This window comes from Corapipo altera, unplaced genomic scaffold (assembly GCF_003945725.1).
Source record: "Corapipo altera isolate COAL_440 unplaced genomic scaffold, ASM394572v1 67, whole genome shotgun sequence".
Taxonomy (NCBI): Eukaryota; Metazoa; Chordata; class Aves; order Passeriformes; family Pipridae; genus Corapipo; species Corapipo altera.
Window position 1 is genome coordinate 5,994,233 of NW_020884906.1, and position 15,972 is coordinate 6,010,204.

A 15,972-nucleotide genomic window follows, 5' to 3' on the forward strand; every position below is an offset into this window, starting at 1 on the left:
AAAAGCAGAGTCCTACCCCATGCAGCTGGAAAGCTGCTGGTTTCTGAATTTCCACACAGGAGCTTGGATTGCTTCCCAAACAGGAGATAGGTGTTTCAGAAAAGACATAAGATACACCCTCGACACAAACACACGCTCACTGATGGCACATTCCCGTTTAAGAGTTTAGTTACATATTCAGAAAAAAAACCTTGGGGGGAAAAAAAAGAAAAATATTAATTTATTACTACTGTAGACAACAAAAACATGCTGCTGCCCAGACCAACAGCTGGGCACTGGCAGCAGCAGCGCAGTAGCAGGAGACAGGAACAGGCAGAGGCAGGGACCTGCAGATTTTTCATGTTTCTGAAACATTTCCTTTTCTCCTCCCAGCTCAGGGAAAAGGTACTGGCTGTGCGGGAGCAAGCCCTTGGATTTAGGAACTGCTTCCTCAAGTCCCTGAGCCAGACAGTAGCCATTCTAGTTTCACCATCCAGTGAGAGTGATGACATGTCAGTCTCTCAGCAAGTCTCCTGGAGTTAATAAATGAGTAAATGAAGTGGGCAGAATTTAAATACTGGTTTTATCACAACTGTGTGCCTTTGAACCTTCTTTCCCATGGTAGGTGTAAGATACTCCAGGAGTTGTTGTATACATCTCTGCCTCGGGGGAACAATCCCTGGCTCGAGCCCAAGTTGGGAACAAGTTATTTCCCGCACTGAATATAGAACAAGTGCTGCTGAAGGGAAAGCATTACAGCTCTGTCCCTTCTGTGAAGTTTAAGGAACTGAACAGATGTGGGGAACTGTAAGCAAACTAATTAGACACACACAGACCTGCCACTGAATGTGTCCCAAGCCTTTCAGGCTGGGTGGGAGCCAGTTCCAAGTGTTTGTTGCAAACAGCAGGGGGGTGTCGGAGCCGCAGGGAGGTGTCACAGAAACCCCCCTGCAGCACAAGGTCAGCAATCCACAGAGTGTCAACAGGAGACCTCGCTGCTCTGAAATCTTCCTGTGAGGGATACGGACACCCCAGGATGCTGATCTGGCACCACGAGGGACAGCCAGGAATTCTGACAGTGCCAAGACTGAAACAGGCAGCGAGACACACCTGGGCTGAAGCTGTGCTGGAAAAGGCCTTGGTATTCCTGCTGTTCTGACAAGGCACCTAAATATTCACCTTCACCATAATTATTATATCCATCTGAGATGGAAAAGAATGGGCTCCTACTGAGGAACAGGAACCCCTTCTCCTTTGGGAAACAGCATCAGGTGCTGCACTCACATGTGCTAACCAGTACCAGCAATCTGGAATGTGGGAAGAAAAATTCACCACTCGTGGTTCAACTCGAATGCTCCATAACAATGAAAGGCAACGTTCATCCCAAAAGCTCAGGAGCTCCCCTTGGAAACAGTTCTGTGCTCATGAAACACTCCCCAAGATCATTTTCATAAGAAACTCGTTCAGCAAAACAAGCATTTGTGTTGCTGGTGTATTTTCAAGGAAAGAAGCATGTCAAAACTTCCCAGGACATGGCTCAGCACGTGGAACAACCTGGTTGTCCTTAATACCACTCCAATGCAAGGGATCCAGGGAGCCCCTCAAGGCTGTGTCAGAGCATAGGTGCACCTGAGCTGCCCTTAATTTAACTCCTCAGAGTGTCATCCTCTGACACTGCTGATTCATGGAGAAAACCCAGCACAAAACATGTACAGCCAAATCAGGAAGCTGGAGGAGGAGGGACTTCAAACCAGGAACAACCTGCCCAGGAGAACAAATCTCCCACTGCATGTGCCAAACTACTCCACAAGCTCTGGAGATGCACCTTAGAGGGAGTTCACTCCACATGGGAATAAGCCAGGAAAGGACATCCTCTCTTCACTGATCCAGTTTATTCCAGACTCCCTGACCCTGAGATCAGCTCAGTTGGTTAGAACATGGTGCCAATAACACCAAGATCATGGGTTCAATCCCTTTATGGGCCATTCACTTAAGAGTTGGACTCGATGATCCTTGTGGGTCCCTTCCAACTTGGAATATTCTGTGAAATATTCAGTGACATGTACATTTGCAAGATATTTAGTTGGAGATGACCGACAGTTCACATGGTACTGCTATTTCCCAAGTGGGACAGGAAGGGACTTTCCCTTGTGGGCAGCCAAAGCAGCTGCCCTGGGGCTGGGGCTGCATCAAAGGCTATTTATGGGCTCCATCCGCTCCATCCTCAGGGCTCAAGGGCTCGAGCAACATGTAAACATGGCAACAGATTTCTGTCTTGCAGGAAATCACAGAACCTGGGAATAAAGAGCAAGGAGGGATCCGAGGAAGAGACTCCATCTTCCTTTTGCTGTTCCCCTGAGCAGCTTCATCTCTCCTTCCAAGACAATTCTGAAATCCTAACAGTGCCCTTTTGCCTCAGTAAATAAAGAGTCCCAGTTACCTACAATTTCAGCTCAGCAGAAGCACTGAGAAATCAAAATACAAAGACATCAGACACACAGTAAATCTCCCACTGCTTAATTGTTCTTAGTTACCAAAAGAGCACTCAGACCACCATGCAGGTGTAAGAGAACAAACAGCACTTGCCTGATTTCACAGACCTGACCCACATCCTGTACACCTAGTCCCAAATGTAGTATGAGGAGAGGAAACAACACTTGAACTGCCACGAGACAACAAGTGTGTCCTCTGGACTCAGCCCTGAAGTGTCACTGACACTGCAAAGCCAGAAATGGGGGAGCACAGGGCACTTCCAGCAAGGACAGGGAACAGCAAAGCAGCTAAAATTAAGGCACCTCTGACAACAAGCAGCTCCTTCCCCTCCTTCACCAGCCCCCGAAGCCTTGTTCTAGGCAGAGCCAAGCAAGCAAAGCTCCCTTTCAGAGCCCATCTGTGGCAGGAGCTGTGAGCACCAGTTCCATGAATCAGGGAGACAGACACAGCTCTGCTTTGCCAGCTCCCCATGTTCTGCTCTAATAAATGACAGCACAGAGCTTGGTGCAACACCACATACAGAGCCAAGGGAAATGAGAGACCAGGAGAGCTTCACCCCAGGCCTGCATAAGGAACAGACATACCTCTCCTCCCTGAGATCCCAGAAGGGCCCAAAAGCTGCTTTCTGGGGCATGGTGTGTCAGAACACATTTGCTTTGGCAAATCACTTTAACCATAAACAAATCAGCAACAGGAAATGGCTGATCAGCTGAAAGAAACCAGCTCTGGAGAAAGGCAGCTTCTAAATGCTAATGCACAAAGTTATGCCCAAAATGACACTTTTGTTACCAGTGAAGAATACAGCTGCTCACAGGGCTCGAGTCAGCCAAGGGTGAGCACTCCTGCAGCCTGACACTCGCTCAGGCTGTTCTCCAGAGCTGCTCTCTTCATACTCCAACACTTGCTCATAACATCTTTGGAGCCAGCTGCCACCCAAAGGCACATCTGTGCCTGGGCCAACACGAGCAGCAAACTGCTCCTCTGTACTGTGGGACACGGGGAGGAGCTGCTGACACAGAGTTGGGGCTATCCCATCCAGAAGGACAGGCAGATTGCTCTGTCCGCCCCATCCCAACAGAAACAACTCACTTCCTTAAAACAAGAGGCAAAAAGAAAGAAAAACAAAAACCCACAAGACCTTTGCATGCACATCCCCCTCAGGGTCATCCAAAGCCAGCCTGTGTTCACAGGGAATGCTGCTACCTCAAGGACCCCACCTGCCAGTCAGGGCTGTGTTTCACCCTGCTCCTCACACCAACTCTCTGCTCACTAAAGAGTCCAAAGATGAAAACCTAAAAGCTTCTCGTTTTCTGTGCACTACATTTACATGAAGGTGATAACTAATGCAGCTTTTGTTTCCAACGTGTATCACATCCTTGTACTCACCTTAAGGCATCCTGGGTGTATGATTTCATTACAAATGGAGCATTCCATTAGCATGAGATTAAACTTGCTCTCCTCCTCTTCCACAGTGTCCTCCTTCCCAGCTTCTCCACACACCAGACACACAGCAGTATGAGGCAACACCGGCTGTTTATGTATCAGAAAGAATTGATCAGGACACAGAAACAGAACTCAATATGCATTTACAGTATCCTCATTTCAAAGAGGAGATAAATAGGGATTAATTGTGCAGACTGTCATGAAGGCAAGAAAAACTGGTAACAAATTGGGGTTGGGTATCCAGACCAAGCACCACAGGAAACGTTTCACCAAAGTGCCCTCCCTGCAGCAACACAGATTCATGGAGCATTCCAGGGATGGATGAAAATGCATTTTTGGAGGGTTCCTTGAATCTGTGAGCTAACACAGACATTGGCATGCAAGTCACTTCGCCAGTGTACAATGGGAGGGGAAAGAAGCAACCTAGAACATCACTATTCACATCCATTAGCTCTGCAATCCAAGCAGAGCTTTGGCAGTTCCCCTATTTTACAGGCAGGGCAGACAGATGTTATGGGACCTGATCCAGGTCTCACAGCAAGCCCACAACAGAACCAAGAACAGACCCTTTCCTGACTGACAGTCCATTATCCAGGGCCCTGCTCCCAACCTGAGCACTGCAAAAACCTCTGCACTTAGAAAGAGGATTCTCTCCTGCAAGTGTCACAAGTGGGATCACACTGATTTTTTAGTTTTCTCTTCTGCTGAGGCAGAAAGGGAACTGCAGCATCTCACAGATCTGTCACCCATGTCAAAGCACTGAAAGCCACTCTAATTAAAAAGCCACCTTTCTGGTAATGATTAACAAACTTCTGCTTTGCAGCAATAAGGTGTAATAAACCTCATTACGAAAAGGAAAAGGAAGATCCTAAACTGACCATAATGGGAAGTGCAATCGATTAGGCTGCAAGTCCTTAACCATTACACAGCCAGAGGCAGAGATGTGGCTTTTCATGGCAAGATCTCTTGTAGAGATATAAAATAAAAAATAAAGTCTCTAAGTGGATACCTGCATACCAACCCAAATTTTGGCAGCAGCAGAGCATCCTTCAGCACATTTCAGGCTGGGAGAAGCCCAGCTGCAGTAAGGCATTACAGGGCACAGTGCTCTGCCCCACACCCCAACACCTGATCCATTAGCTATGGCAACACTTCCCTGCCTTCTCGTGCCAGGACTTACCCACGCTCCACTTTAAAAGCATTTTGCAAATACTATTTCATTCCCACCCTTCCTCCAAGCACAAAATAGGAATCCCCAGGATCACCAGTAGGTAAACCAGAGAAAAGCCAAGCTGTCCAGGGCTCTGTCCACTTGTTTTGTCTGATCTCCCACACAGGTATTTATATTCACACCCAAGAGCAAACATCCCAGGAGCAGGACAGTTTTTCTTTCTGGGAGCAAGGGTGTCTAGGGAACCTCCTCTGTGTCCCACTGAAGGGCTGGAACAGCAGCTGCACTGTAACAGCTCGTCCTCCCGGAGCCTCACATTCCCTTCAGACCCATTCCATGCAGCAAAGTGTGTCCCAGGCACTCCTGCTTCCCTTCCTGACTGAACTGGTGACGCAGAGGAGGTTCCTGCTCTCCGAACAGCAGTACAGTCAGCTCTCTCAAGGCTTCTGAGTTTAATGAAAGTCTGCATCTAGTTAATATTGTCAATGTTATTAACCAGAGGAAAACACAATCCCAGAACTGCAGGGATCATTACTTCCACAGAGCCTTGCTTCCACATCTTTTCAGCAGGTTTTTTTTGGGCTGGAAGCTGTTTGATAGGTACCACAATATATTGCTACTGAATTGTTAGAGAACAAGAGAAAAGATAACAGGATTGCTTGTAGAAATGTAAAGCACCTTAAAAGTTACAACTGTTCAACTTGTTAATTTTCTGGGCCTTTGTTGCTCTAAGAGAGTTTTTAATAATCCCCCTGATATTTACACCAACCTACAAAGGGCAGAGATGTTGTTTTCAATGCATGTGAGGGTAGGACAAGTAATCAAGAGTCCCCTGGCTAGCAAGCCCTGTGCTCTAACCACAGCTTCTGGAAATAAAACTCTAGGCACCAAGAAGAAAAATAAACCTTCATTGGGAAGAAAGAGGGTGACTACACTCAGCTAGAAGAGAACCCAGATCATCTCCAAAGGGCTCAGCCTGTGTTATCAAGAGTGGAACAGCTTAGTATGAAAGTTTCCTTCATCAGCAAGGATGAGAAAGCTCACTGCAGCCCTAATTTAATCCTTCTACTAAAAAGGCAGCATGATTTCACTACTTCTAGCCCCTGGAGAATAATAAATTCTTCATCCATGCTGTTCAATTCATGCCACACTCCAGGAAATCAAGTGTTCAAAGAAAAGACACTGGAGCTGCAAAAGCACTCTGCGGAAAGGTGGATATTCTGTGTGCTTTACTGAACGATCCAGCAGTGCTGAACCCAATCCTCTATGTCAGGAACAGTGCAGAGCTTAGAACAGGACATGGAGTGAGCTACCAGAAGCAACTACTGGAAACCTGCAGCACTTATCAGTTTCTTATCAGTGTCAGGCAAAGTCATTTAATGGCTCCACTTCAGCCTTCTCATCAGAATTAAAGGAAAAAACCCAAATACTAAGTGAAAGGAACTGGAACAAGAGAAATCAGTAGAGATGGGGTGATATTGCAGTTATGAATAAACAACATTCCTTTCTTTAAAAAAACAACAACAAAAGAAACCCGAACCCTAAACAACAGCATAAACAAGACCTTCCAAAGAATTAAGATAAAAGCTAAAGCTGATTTTTAGCCTTGAACGGAGGCACTGCAGACATGAGACTGGAGGAGAAGCTCCACAACAGTCAGCACGGCAGCAACAGATTCAAAAGCTGCTTGAACAACTTAATGGAAGATTAATCTGTCAATATTTGTTAAATAGAAAGCTATCACCTGTGACTCAAGAAGCTTCTAAGCAATGTATCACAGGAGCCCAGGAAACAGACTCCCTGCTTGCCCTGTTCTGATGCTCTTTCCCTGACAGCCATTTCCAGTCCCTGAGGAAGACAAGACCGTGGACTGATGTCTCATCTGGATCAGACCCTCTGCTCTATGCCTAAGTTAACAGCAACCAAACTGAAATTCAGATCTCGGGTAGCCTGGGGCTGGGGTCACCAACACCAGCATCTTGGAGGATGCTGGTCAAAGATTTCTCCACATCCTAATTTGGTTGTGTAGCTAAGACGGTAAACATGGCTGCAAGGCAGTTTTTCCTCAGGAAATTTTGAGATCCAAATATGCCTCTTCTCCATTTGAATCAGAACTTCCCACTCTTCCCCTTCTCCCCCAACCCTAGTGTTTCAGTGCGATCTGAGGGACAGTTTCTGATGTACTGATAATCTCCACTTCTCTACTGCTGAGAAGGAAAGCTGTGCTATTAAGTTTTTAGTAGCATTGTGGTTTAAGATTTGGGGAGGATGAGAAGTGCTGGGAAGAAGGGATCTGAGCTGAGAGGGGCAAGGATTACACATCCCCCGATGCACTTCAAGACTCCTCAGAGCAGAGCAGAGGTGTCGGCTCCCCACCCCGTCAGCAGCCAGCAGAGCGAGGAGCAGCTCCAGGCACTCACCGCGATGCACTGCCTCATGATGCAGGACTGCTTCATCCTGCCGGGGCCCCCGAACTTCTTCATGTCCTTGCAGAAGTGGCACTCGCCGCACTCCGTCCGCAGACACGCCTCGCACTTGCGGCATCGCGTCCTCCTCCGCCGGGCGCCCGCGGTCGTCCGGTTGGCCGCGAGCTTCACCGCAGAGGCCGGGCCCAGCTTCCCCTTGGGCCGCCCGACTGCCCTGTTCTGGAAGAGCCAGACACACACAAGGTCAATCGCACATCCCGCTTCCCAGCTAAACCACAGGACTTTCGTGGACAGGAGTTGTGGGCACCTCGGGCAGAAAACCGACAGGTGTTCCAGAATTACAAACACGTCGGTCATTAACACTCGGCAGAGTCACACCATCGCTCTTAGAGCTCAAGGAGTGCTGTTAACTTTCCACTAAGAGACAAACTGTAAAAAGACAAAGAAATCAGGACATAAATGAGAGATCCCAAACCCAGAGCAAGCCCATTCCAGGAGGAGGGTAGGGAGAATCCATTTACACACAGTTCAATGCAGGACCAAGTCCCGAGCAATGTGCTTGGCTTAGGTCAAGAGATTATCTGTGTCAACACTGAGCTCTTAGATTTGTGCTCAGGTTAAGCCAGAAGGTCTGCTTTCCTCCATTGGAAGTGGAAGAATCCTAAGGGGCAGCAAAAGTAATTTTGAGGTTACAGCAGAGAAACGCCCAGTAATGGTCAAGCCCCAGCAATCTCCCTAAAAAACCAGGAGACCATCAACTACTGCCAAGTGATTAAGTAGGAAATAAAACACAAATGCTAAAAAACCCTTCCAAAGTATCTCCCCTCATATCCAACACCAGCAAGTGCTCAAAAATAGAACACCAACCGATGCTGTGCAAAGGCTAAAAAGGGCATCCCAGGTCTAGATTTCCATGACCTTTAAGAGAGAAGCTAAAGGAGCATGAAAAGATTTGAAATGATTAGGTTAACTGCAACATATTCACTCTGGACATCCAAATTTAACGTTCTCATCAGAAACTCCCTGTTATACACAAGAACTTGCAGCTCAAGCCAAACTTCATTAAATACCATGTAATTGTATGGGGCTAATTATGCAAGAATTGGCTTGGCTCATTCTGACCACTGACAGCTTTCTTCATAAAGATGATAATAACAGGACTGCAAAGTTCATCTGGTTTAGCATTTATACAACTTTTCCACTTTCTGCACATCTCAGCATCTGACCAGCAGACCAGCCAGTTTCACTTTCTGTTCCAGCTGAATTCTGGGCAATCACTAAGGTAGGGGCAGGTTGGCTGTAGGAAGCCATGAAGAAATTCCACCACAGATTTTAAGAGGTGTGGAAATATTTCCACTTGGTTCTACAAAAGCCTCCCTAAGTGTCCTGCTACACAACCCTGAAGAAAAGCCACACTGCTGAGTATTTGATCTTCCTCCCAGCTGACTTAGCAAAGCTCCAGTGACTCTCTCTAAGCTGCAGAAGAGTGCTGATATTTTAACAGCCTCCATCCCAGGAATCTCAGTGCTGGGAGCACAAAGAAGCCAGGAGTTAGACTCCTTAAGCTTTCTCTCCTACAGACCTTCGGTAGGTGGGAGAAAACACAGGCCATGAGGTTACACAGATTTCAGCAAGTTTTTAATTCCACTTCTCGGGAGCAGATTTTGCTCCGTGTGCAGGTTCAATCCCACTGTGCTGTGTGAACACAGACAGCACAGCTTCCTTCCCATCCCCAACCACACCGGCCGCCTGGATTTCAGATCAATGTCAGACACTCTAAAGAATAAATATTTACCTCCTAGACCAACTTTCCAGCCTCTCAAGGATAAAGTCGTCTCTGGCAGGACTGGCTTAGAGGCAACCTAGATAAGAGATAATTTTCTTCCTCGGCATGAATCACTCCTCCGTTCTCTCTATTAGTCTCCTTCCACAAGGAAGGGACATCACGAACCAAGGGCTGGATATCAGCGGGAACAAGTTAAACCAAAACATGTACAACAACTTGGGCAAGTTCCCCTTGGCCAACAGCACATGGAAGACACTGTGAGCACCTGACTCCTTCCCATGGGATGGAACATGATTAAGTTTAAGGAGGCAAACAACAGCTCCGACACCATCAGAATGGTGTTTTTAAAAGCAATTGCTTTCAAGGAAGAATCAAACTCGGTGCTTTTCCAGCTGAAACACAACTCCTGCTTCTGCCACAGTAAAACAAGCCAAGTCCTAATTCTGAGGACAGCAGTTTAAGTGCCAGGACACTACAAAGATGCAAGAGGTAAAAAGGCATTGCTTGAACACAGAAGCTGAGAATCCTAAAAAAACCCCACAAAAAAACAACAAAAAAGCAGGAAGATGAAGGTACAAGAACAAATCTGAAGCCAGACCACAGCACATAACACAGATTTCCTTACAGATCAGCAGCACAGGGCAGAGGTGCAGACCTGGATCTCACTGTATCCAACACTTCTTAACTACCCAGACCTCTTCACTGCTCGTTAACATGTTCAAGCAATTGTACTAATTTACCAACCTACCAATCCTCAATCCAAGCCACGTTTTCACTCCAGGATGTTGAAGCCAGCAAGGCTAGAGAGGCCTTGCAGGAATTCCCACTAGTATCCAGTTTCAAGGGGCTCCAAAGTGGGCGCTTAAAAACCTCCACAGAAGAAAATCTGGCCTGTGGGTTGCTATCCCAGAAAGGGGCTGGGATTCAAGGGGGTAGAAGGAGCCTCCAACATGGCTTGGGGTTTATTTAGCACATGGCAGACAGCCAGATAAATTCCAGGTCGATGTTAGTGAGGAGATGCTGCAGGATTTCCAGCTCAGACTGCAGTTTTACAACGTACCAGCCCTGGTAGTGAATCGAGGTAGATTTCCTTCCCAGCTCATGTCGTCGTCTTTGTACTGCAACTTGCCACCCTCCCAGCACAACTCCATGGATTTGTCTTGCAAATAAAGAGTAAGTGGCAGGGGATGGCAGGACTCCTCATCCCGGGTTTACCACCGTGACCAGCAAACAGCAGCTCCACAGCCTCAGGCTCAGCAAGCCCCAAACTGGATTCAAGGCCAACGGAGTCTCCTCCTGTGTGACAGATCCCACCATCAAGGAGGTGACACCTTGAAGCACAGCCTGTGCCTGCTGGCTCTGTAGCCCCAAGCAGCCACCTCTAAGAACTGCTAAAAAACCAAAGATTGTACCAAACTTGAAGACTTTTTTTTTCTTAAACCTAACAATAAAAGCCCGGGAGCCGAGACAGAGCCTGCCTGAAATACCATCACCAGTCATTCCCTACGTTCTCCAGCACCTCCACAAAACTGTGCTCGTTCTACTATGGCCACACCAAGTCTTCAAAAGAGAGGCAGGAGGATGCTGAAGTGATGACAGCCACTCTGCCAAGCTCCCAAAAGCTGTGCAAGCAGCTGCTGAAACATATTAGGATTAATATTCTAAATCCTCATCTCTATCACACTGAAACCTAGAAAGCTGGTGGACTTGCTCTGCCTTCTAGACATGTGAACAGGACACCCTGCTGGGGTTCCTCCCCAGATTACTCCTGTTACACTCAAAGGTAACTTGCTCCTGTCCCTGAAGCAGACACAGCATTTGGGTAGTGGGAGTAAACTTGGGCCATCAAATGTAATACACGATGAACTACAAAGCCATTTACAAATCATGAAGTTGGGCTCACCCTCCCACACCACAGTGCCTAAACACACCCACTCCTCACACAGGAAAGGGGACAAGGTAGCAAACTCATTTAAATTCATTTTCTGAAGTGCTGAGCTCCTACAGACCCCACCAAATTCAGTTTGCTCCAGGTGGACTGGGTGGGGTGGTCATCAGCAATTCCACTCTTTCAACAGGGTTGTGCAGATCTGGGAATAAGCCCAGGTACAACACTTCCAACTCTAAATCAACCCCTAGGAAATACTACCTGGAAGTCACTGCTCAGAATATTAGTTTATCTTGGCTATGGACTAACAGTTGGCTGCTGGGAAGTTTCCACTGCCTGCTTACAGGTACCTCAGCACACTTTCACCACATGTCACAGGCTGCTTGGCTGCCACTGAAAGCCCATCGACCATCACACCTGGGTCAGAAGGACCAGAGGCACCAAGGAAGGGCCTCCACCCTGAGCACAACCCTTACTGCAACAGAAACATAACCCTGATGTTTACAGCAACAGATTTCTAACATTCACAGTTACAAAGAACAACTCAAAAGACCTCGGGCAAACAAAAATACCAAGAACATCAAGTTCTGAAGACACTTGATGTCTTCATCAGCTGACACTCCAAAAGGTATCAGCTGTTAAATGCATCATTAAGTAGATGCTGATGCTCCCCAGCTGCTGTCCCAACAACTGGCCTCTGCTGGAGATGACACCAGGCAACTTTACCTGCAAACTCTCCTCCCCTGGAGAGGAAAATCAGCTGACCTTGAAACCAAGTCCAGGAGGAAGGAGGTCCTGGTCCTCAAAACAAGGCTGACAAAGTCTTCAGCCTAGAAACAGGCTCTTCTGAGTGGCCTTTACCTGGGCACAGGTCTTATTCCACCACTCAGTTTCAGTGACCTGCTTAAACTGTTGCCAGCAGCACCAAACCATTATTTCAGACTCAATATCTCTGAGAAAAAACACAGGGACGTGCACAGGGCCCTTCTGAAGAGCTTCTCACGTGGCCAGCTCAGTGAGACCCTGAAGCACTTCACTTTAACCAAGTACAATCTGAACAGCTCACACAGTAACCACTGCGTAAACCTCCCCGAGACAAGACATCTTACGTGCACAGTGGTCACTGCCTCAAGGTGCTGTGCCACACAAATACATCTCTTTCATTTGCAAGACTGGTGATTTCCTTCTGTAACACGTGGACATATTCTGACTATTCTCATTTACTGTAGTTTGACCAAGTCTGCACAACGACATGAGCACCCAAAGGTGAGGATCCAGGACCTGCTGGGTGCCAGCCCCGCACCTAGAGCTTTATATGGCACTGCATCCCAACGTAATTGTTTTAACAGAATTAGAGTAGCCAAATTTAATTACCAGATCTTTATAAGATCTGATAAATAAACCCTAGGGGAAAATAAAATAGAAAAAACCCCATCAAAAAAACAAGCCACACACATTAACCCACGATTCATAACTAAAACACCACCCTAGACATGGTGGGTCATGGGGCGACACTGGGCACTGGAGACACCCACAGGGTGGCACAGCAAAGGCTTCTGGTCCCTTATTTCCTTGTCTCTTCCCACTGCATCAGAGAGACATTTTTCCATTCAAACAGGTGGAAGTTCTGGAGGTCAAGGCTCCCTGTTTGCTGCCCAAGGCAGCGACAACACTGTCCTCTCCTGTCCCAGTGCCGTGTCCCTCTCCCAGACTCCCAGGGACGTAACTTTGGCCTTCCTGATAAGAAACCCAATCACACTGACAATTACCAGCACTGGTGTAGACCAAGGACACACACTGACACACTGGACCGAAAGCCACCAAAGTCATTTTACCAGAGGTGTCTGAAACACCCTGTGATTAACTCTACATTAACTTCAAAATACGGGGACTGGCCTTGGCTGCCTGGCAGGGACGGCCTGTTACACACACCCTGGCACTGCACGGAATCATTAATGTTGGAAAAGACCTCTAAGATAACCAAGTCCAACTGTTAACTCAGCACTGCCATGTTCACCCCTAAACCATGTCCCCAAGTGTCACACCAGATGTTTTTTGAACACTTCCAGGGACACCACTTCCTGGGCAGCCTGGGAATTGATAATCACAACCAAGTCAACAGTTCTTTGGCATTGCTACTAAACAGCTTCCAAACCCTTACAGCTCTTTAGCAATTAACAGAAACCCTTGTCAAAGGAAGAACTTAAGAGGAAGAAGGAAGGACAGGATGATGTAACTGCAGGAATTCAGTGGGGACGAGGAAGAAGCTCAATTGAGACAGAAAAAAAAATAAAAAAAATCACACTGATGCCAATAACATCCTTAAAAGTTGTATTAATTGAAGAGCACGTGCCAACATCATGGATCTATTATGTCTGACTAAAGCCTATCTGCCTAAATGTTTGCACACACAAACTCCAGGAGAGCTGTTTTCCTCCAGCAGTGACTATTTACAGTCACATCACCCTCCATCAGAATATGTCCCACAAGACAAGTCCAAGGTCCCTCATTAAGCAGGCGGCATCAGAGGGAAAGGGAAGGTGCTGGAACTTTTCCAAGCCCAGCCATCCCCAATAAGGATTAATCCTCTCCAGATGTTCGCTGCCACCATCTCCTCCAGTTCGTACCTACAAAGTTCCTCGTCCTCTTCTACAAAAAGAAATGTGGCTCCTATTGACCCCTGCCAGGTGACCACAGAGCTCCACTACCGAATCAACAGTAAAGCTGATTTCCCCACAAAAAAAAAGTTTATACTCCCCAAGTTCATCTGGGCATAAGTGACACTCCAGCAGCTTTTCTGCCAACACAGCTATGTTGTTCAGGGAGCGATAAACTGGCACATCAGTGCCAATGACAGTGCCCCCGTTTATTTTGCTCTAGTGGTGAGGAGGTAGAAGTTAGGCCTGGAGGGTGAAATAAGATATACTGGCAAAAACATGCTTTTGGAGATAAGCTGCATCCAAAGCAGGAGCTCTTAATGACACCAGTAAGTTACACAGACTTGGGGCACCCTGTGGAAAACGCAGCTTTTCTTACCACTGCTGCAGGACACATCCCCCTGCCCCAGCCAGGAGCAGTTTTCTCTGTTTACATGCACTCTAGTGCCACAGTCAGAAACCGAATTTCTTCCTACCACAAGCAACTTGGTGGGCTGGGGCAGGGCCAGCACCAGGCAGGACACGTGCCCTGGCATCCACATGCTTCCAAGCCCCCAGTGCTGCCTGCAACTACCACAAGTGCAGTAAATCCTGTCGGCTCTGTACTGGGAAAAACAACAGTTCTTTTGCCTTCTTAGTTTGGGCACAAAGAGGAATGAAAGTCAGGAGAAAGTCTGAGTGACAAAAACTGCAGCTTCTCCCCAAGCACTGAAGCTGTGCTGTTCAACTACACCTGTAGAGCTGAAGGCTTTCACCTGTTATATACCAGGGACTGTCGCAGTAGAAAAAGTGACATAACATGGATTTGACAAGTCCTGTGTAGAAAAATAGAGTAACTAGACGTTAAAGCAGGCTTGTATGAAAATACAGCTGGAGCTACAAGCGGTGTTTTACCACTGGAACAGCTCTGAACAAAAAGGAAAACATTCCACAGGTCTTTGGTACATAGGTCACAGTGTTATAGTTTCAGATCAGACCAAGACTCCTAAGAAACTCTGAAAGAAAGATTTCCCCTTTCTTGCATTAATTTTTGTTTTAAAGTTTTAAGACATAAAAAACGCTATGAAAGCCTCAGGTTTTAGAAGAGTTGAAGAATCCCAGAACATGACCAACTTTCCAGATTCATCCAGCAAGAACCAGCACCTCCAAGTAGCAATTTCACAGCTGGTACAATACAGCTGAGACCAATCTGCTCGCCCAACCATTAGCTCTTTTAAAAAAGTGTGCAGTGATTGCACCAACACACAGATCCAAATGGAAAAGGCCTGGCATGGGACAAAATTTAAGAAAAGGAAGGGGGATGGGACATTTTAACGACCAGGTCTGGGCACAGAGCAGTGAACTGAGCAGCAGAACAGGCCTGCACATTCACACAGTCCCCAGAACTAAGTAAAGGCTTAATAAAGTTACTCATCCAAACCTCGTCTTAGGTTCTTGGACTGACACTACATCAGGCCAGTGCAGCACATTAATGCCTCTCCCAAGGTTTCCACACCAGGTCTGCCATCCCAGGGGAGCACCCAAGGCACATCACAACCACACAACCCCCCCACAAACTCTCTTCCCTGCTTTCTATGTGTAATTCTGAAGCCAAACAATGTAAAGTTATTAGAAACAAGATGGGTTTTGGAGGATAGACTCAACACCCGACCTACTAGAAACTTGTCTCTAAAAACAAAATATTAGGCTATTTCAAAGAACAAAACACCTTGAGTTACAAACAAAACTATCAAGTTTATGTTCAAATTGCATACACATGTTTAATACTATTCCTGGTGCATTTTTAATTGCTTAGGCAGTTCTTAGAGAGTAAAATACGCAATCTAGAACATATGTTCTGGATTATTTTTCACAGATTACTTCATAAATTCAAAAAGTTTATTCTCTTCCCCCACAGGGGGAAAAAAAAGCCTTCAGAGAATAAACCCTGCAAGTATTAATAAAAGTTCTCTTTTCATTTCGGCACACATCCTTCTCTTTATTCTACATCCCTCGTCCCTGGGAATGGAAAGGAGGCTTTAGCTATAAATCAAACCAAGACAAGGTAACCAGGCTCAGCATCAAGACTCTCTCCCCAAGTCCCGCAGCCCTCTCAGCTATTTGAGTAATCTTAATAGAAAAAAAAAAAA

The 15,972-nt window shown here is 46.6% G+C and overlaps 1 protein-coding gene across 8 annotated transcripts in view; it reads right to left on the bottom strand.

Moving 5' to 3' along the window:
- The window catches only part of KDM2B (lysine demethylase 2B), a 116,424-nt gene that overhangs the window by 9,612 nt on the left and 90,840 nt on the right, over positions 1–15,972 (bottom strand). For all 8 annotated transcript variants that reach the window (XM_027651969.1, XM_027651972.1, XM_027651966.1 and 5 more), the window contains 2 exons: positions 7,507–7,731; positions 3,859–4,002 (listed from right to left, as the gene is read on the bottom strand). In XM_027651969.1, the coding sequence (XP_027507770.1) occupies positions 3,859–4,002; positions 7,507–7,731 (369 nt within the window). The remainder of the gene's footprint in view (positions 1–3,858; positions 4,003–7,506; positions 7,732–15,972) is intronic.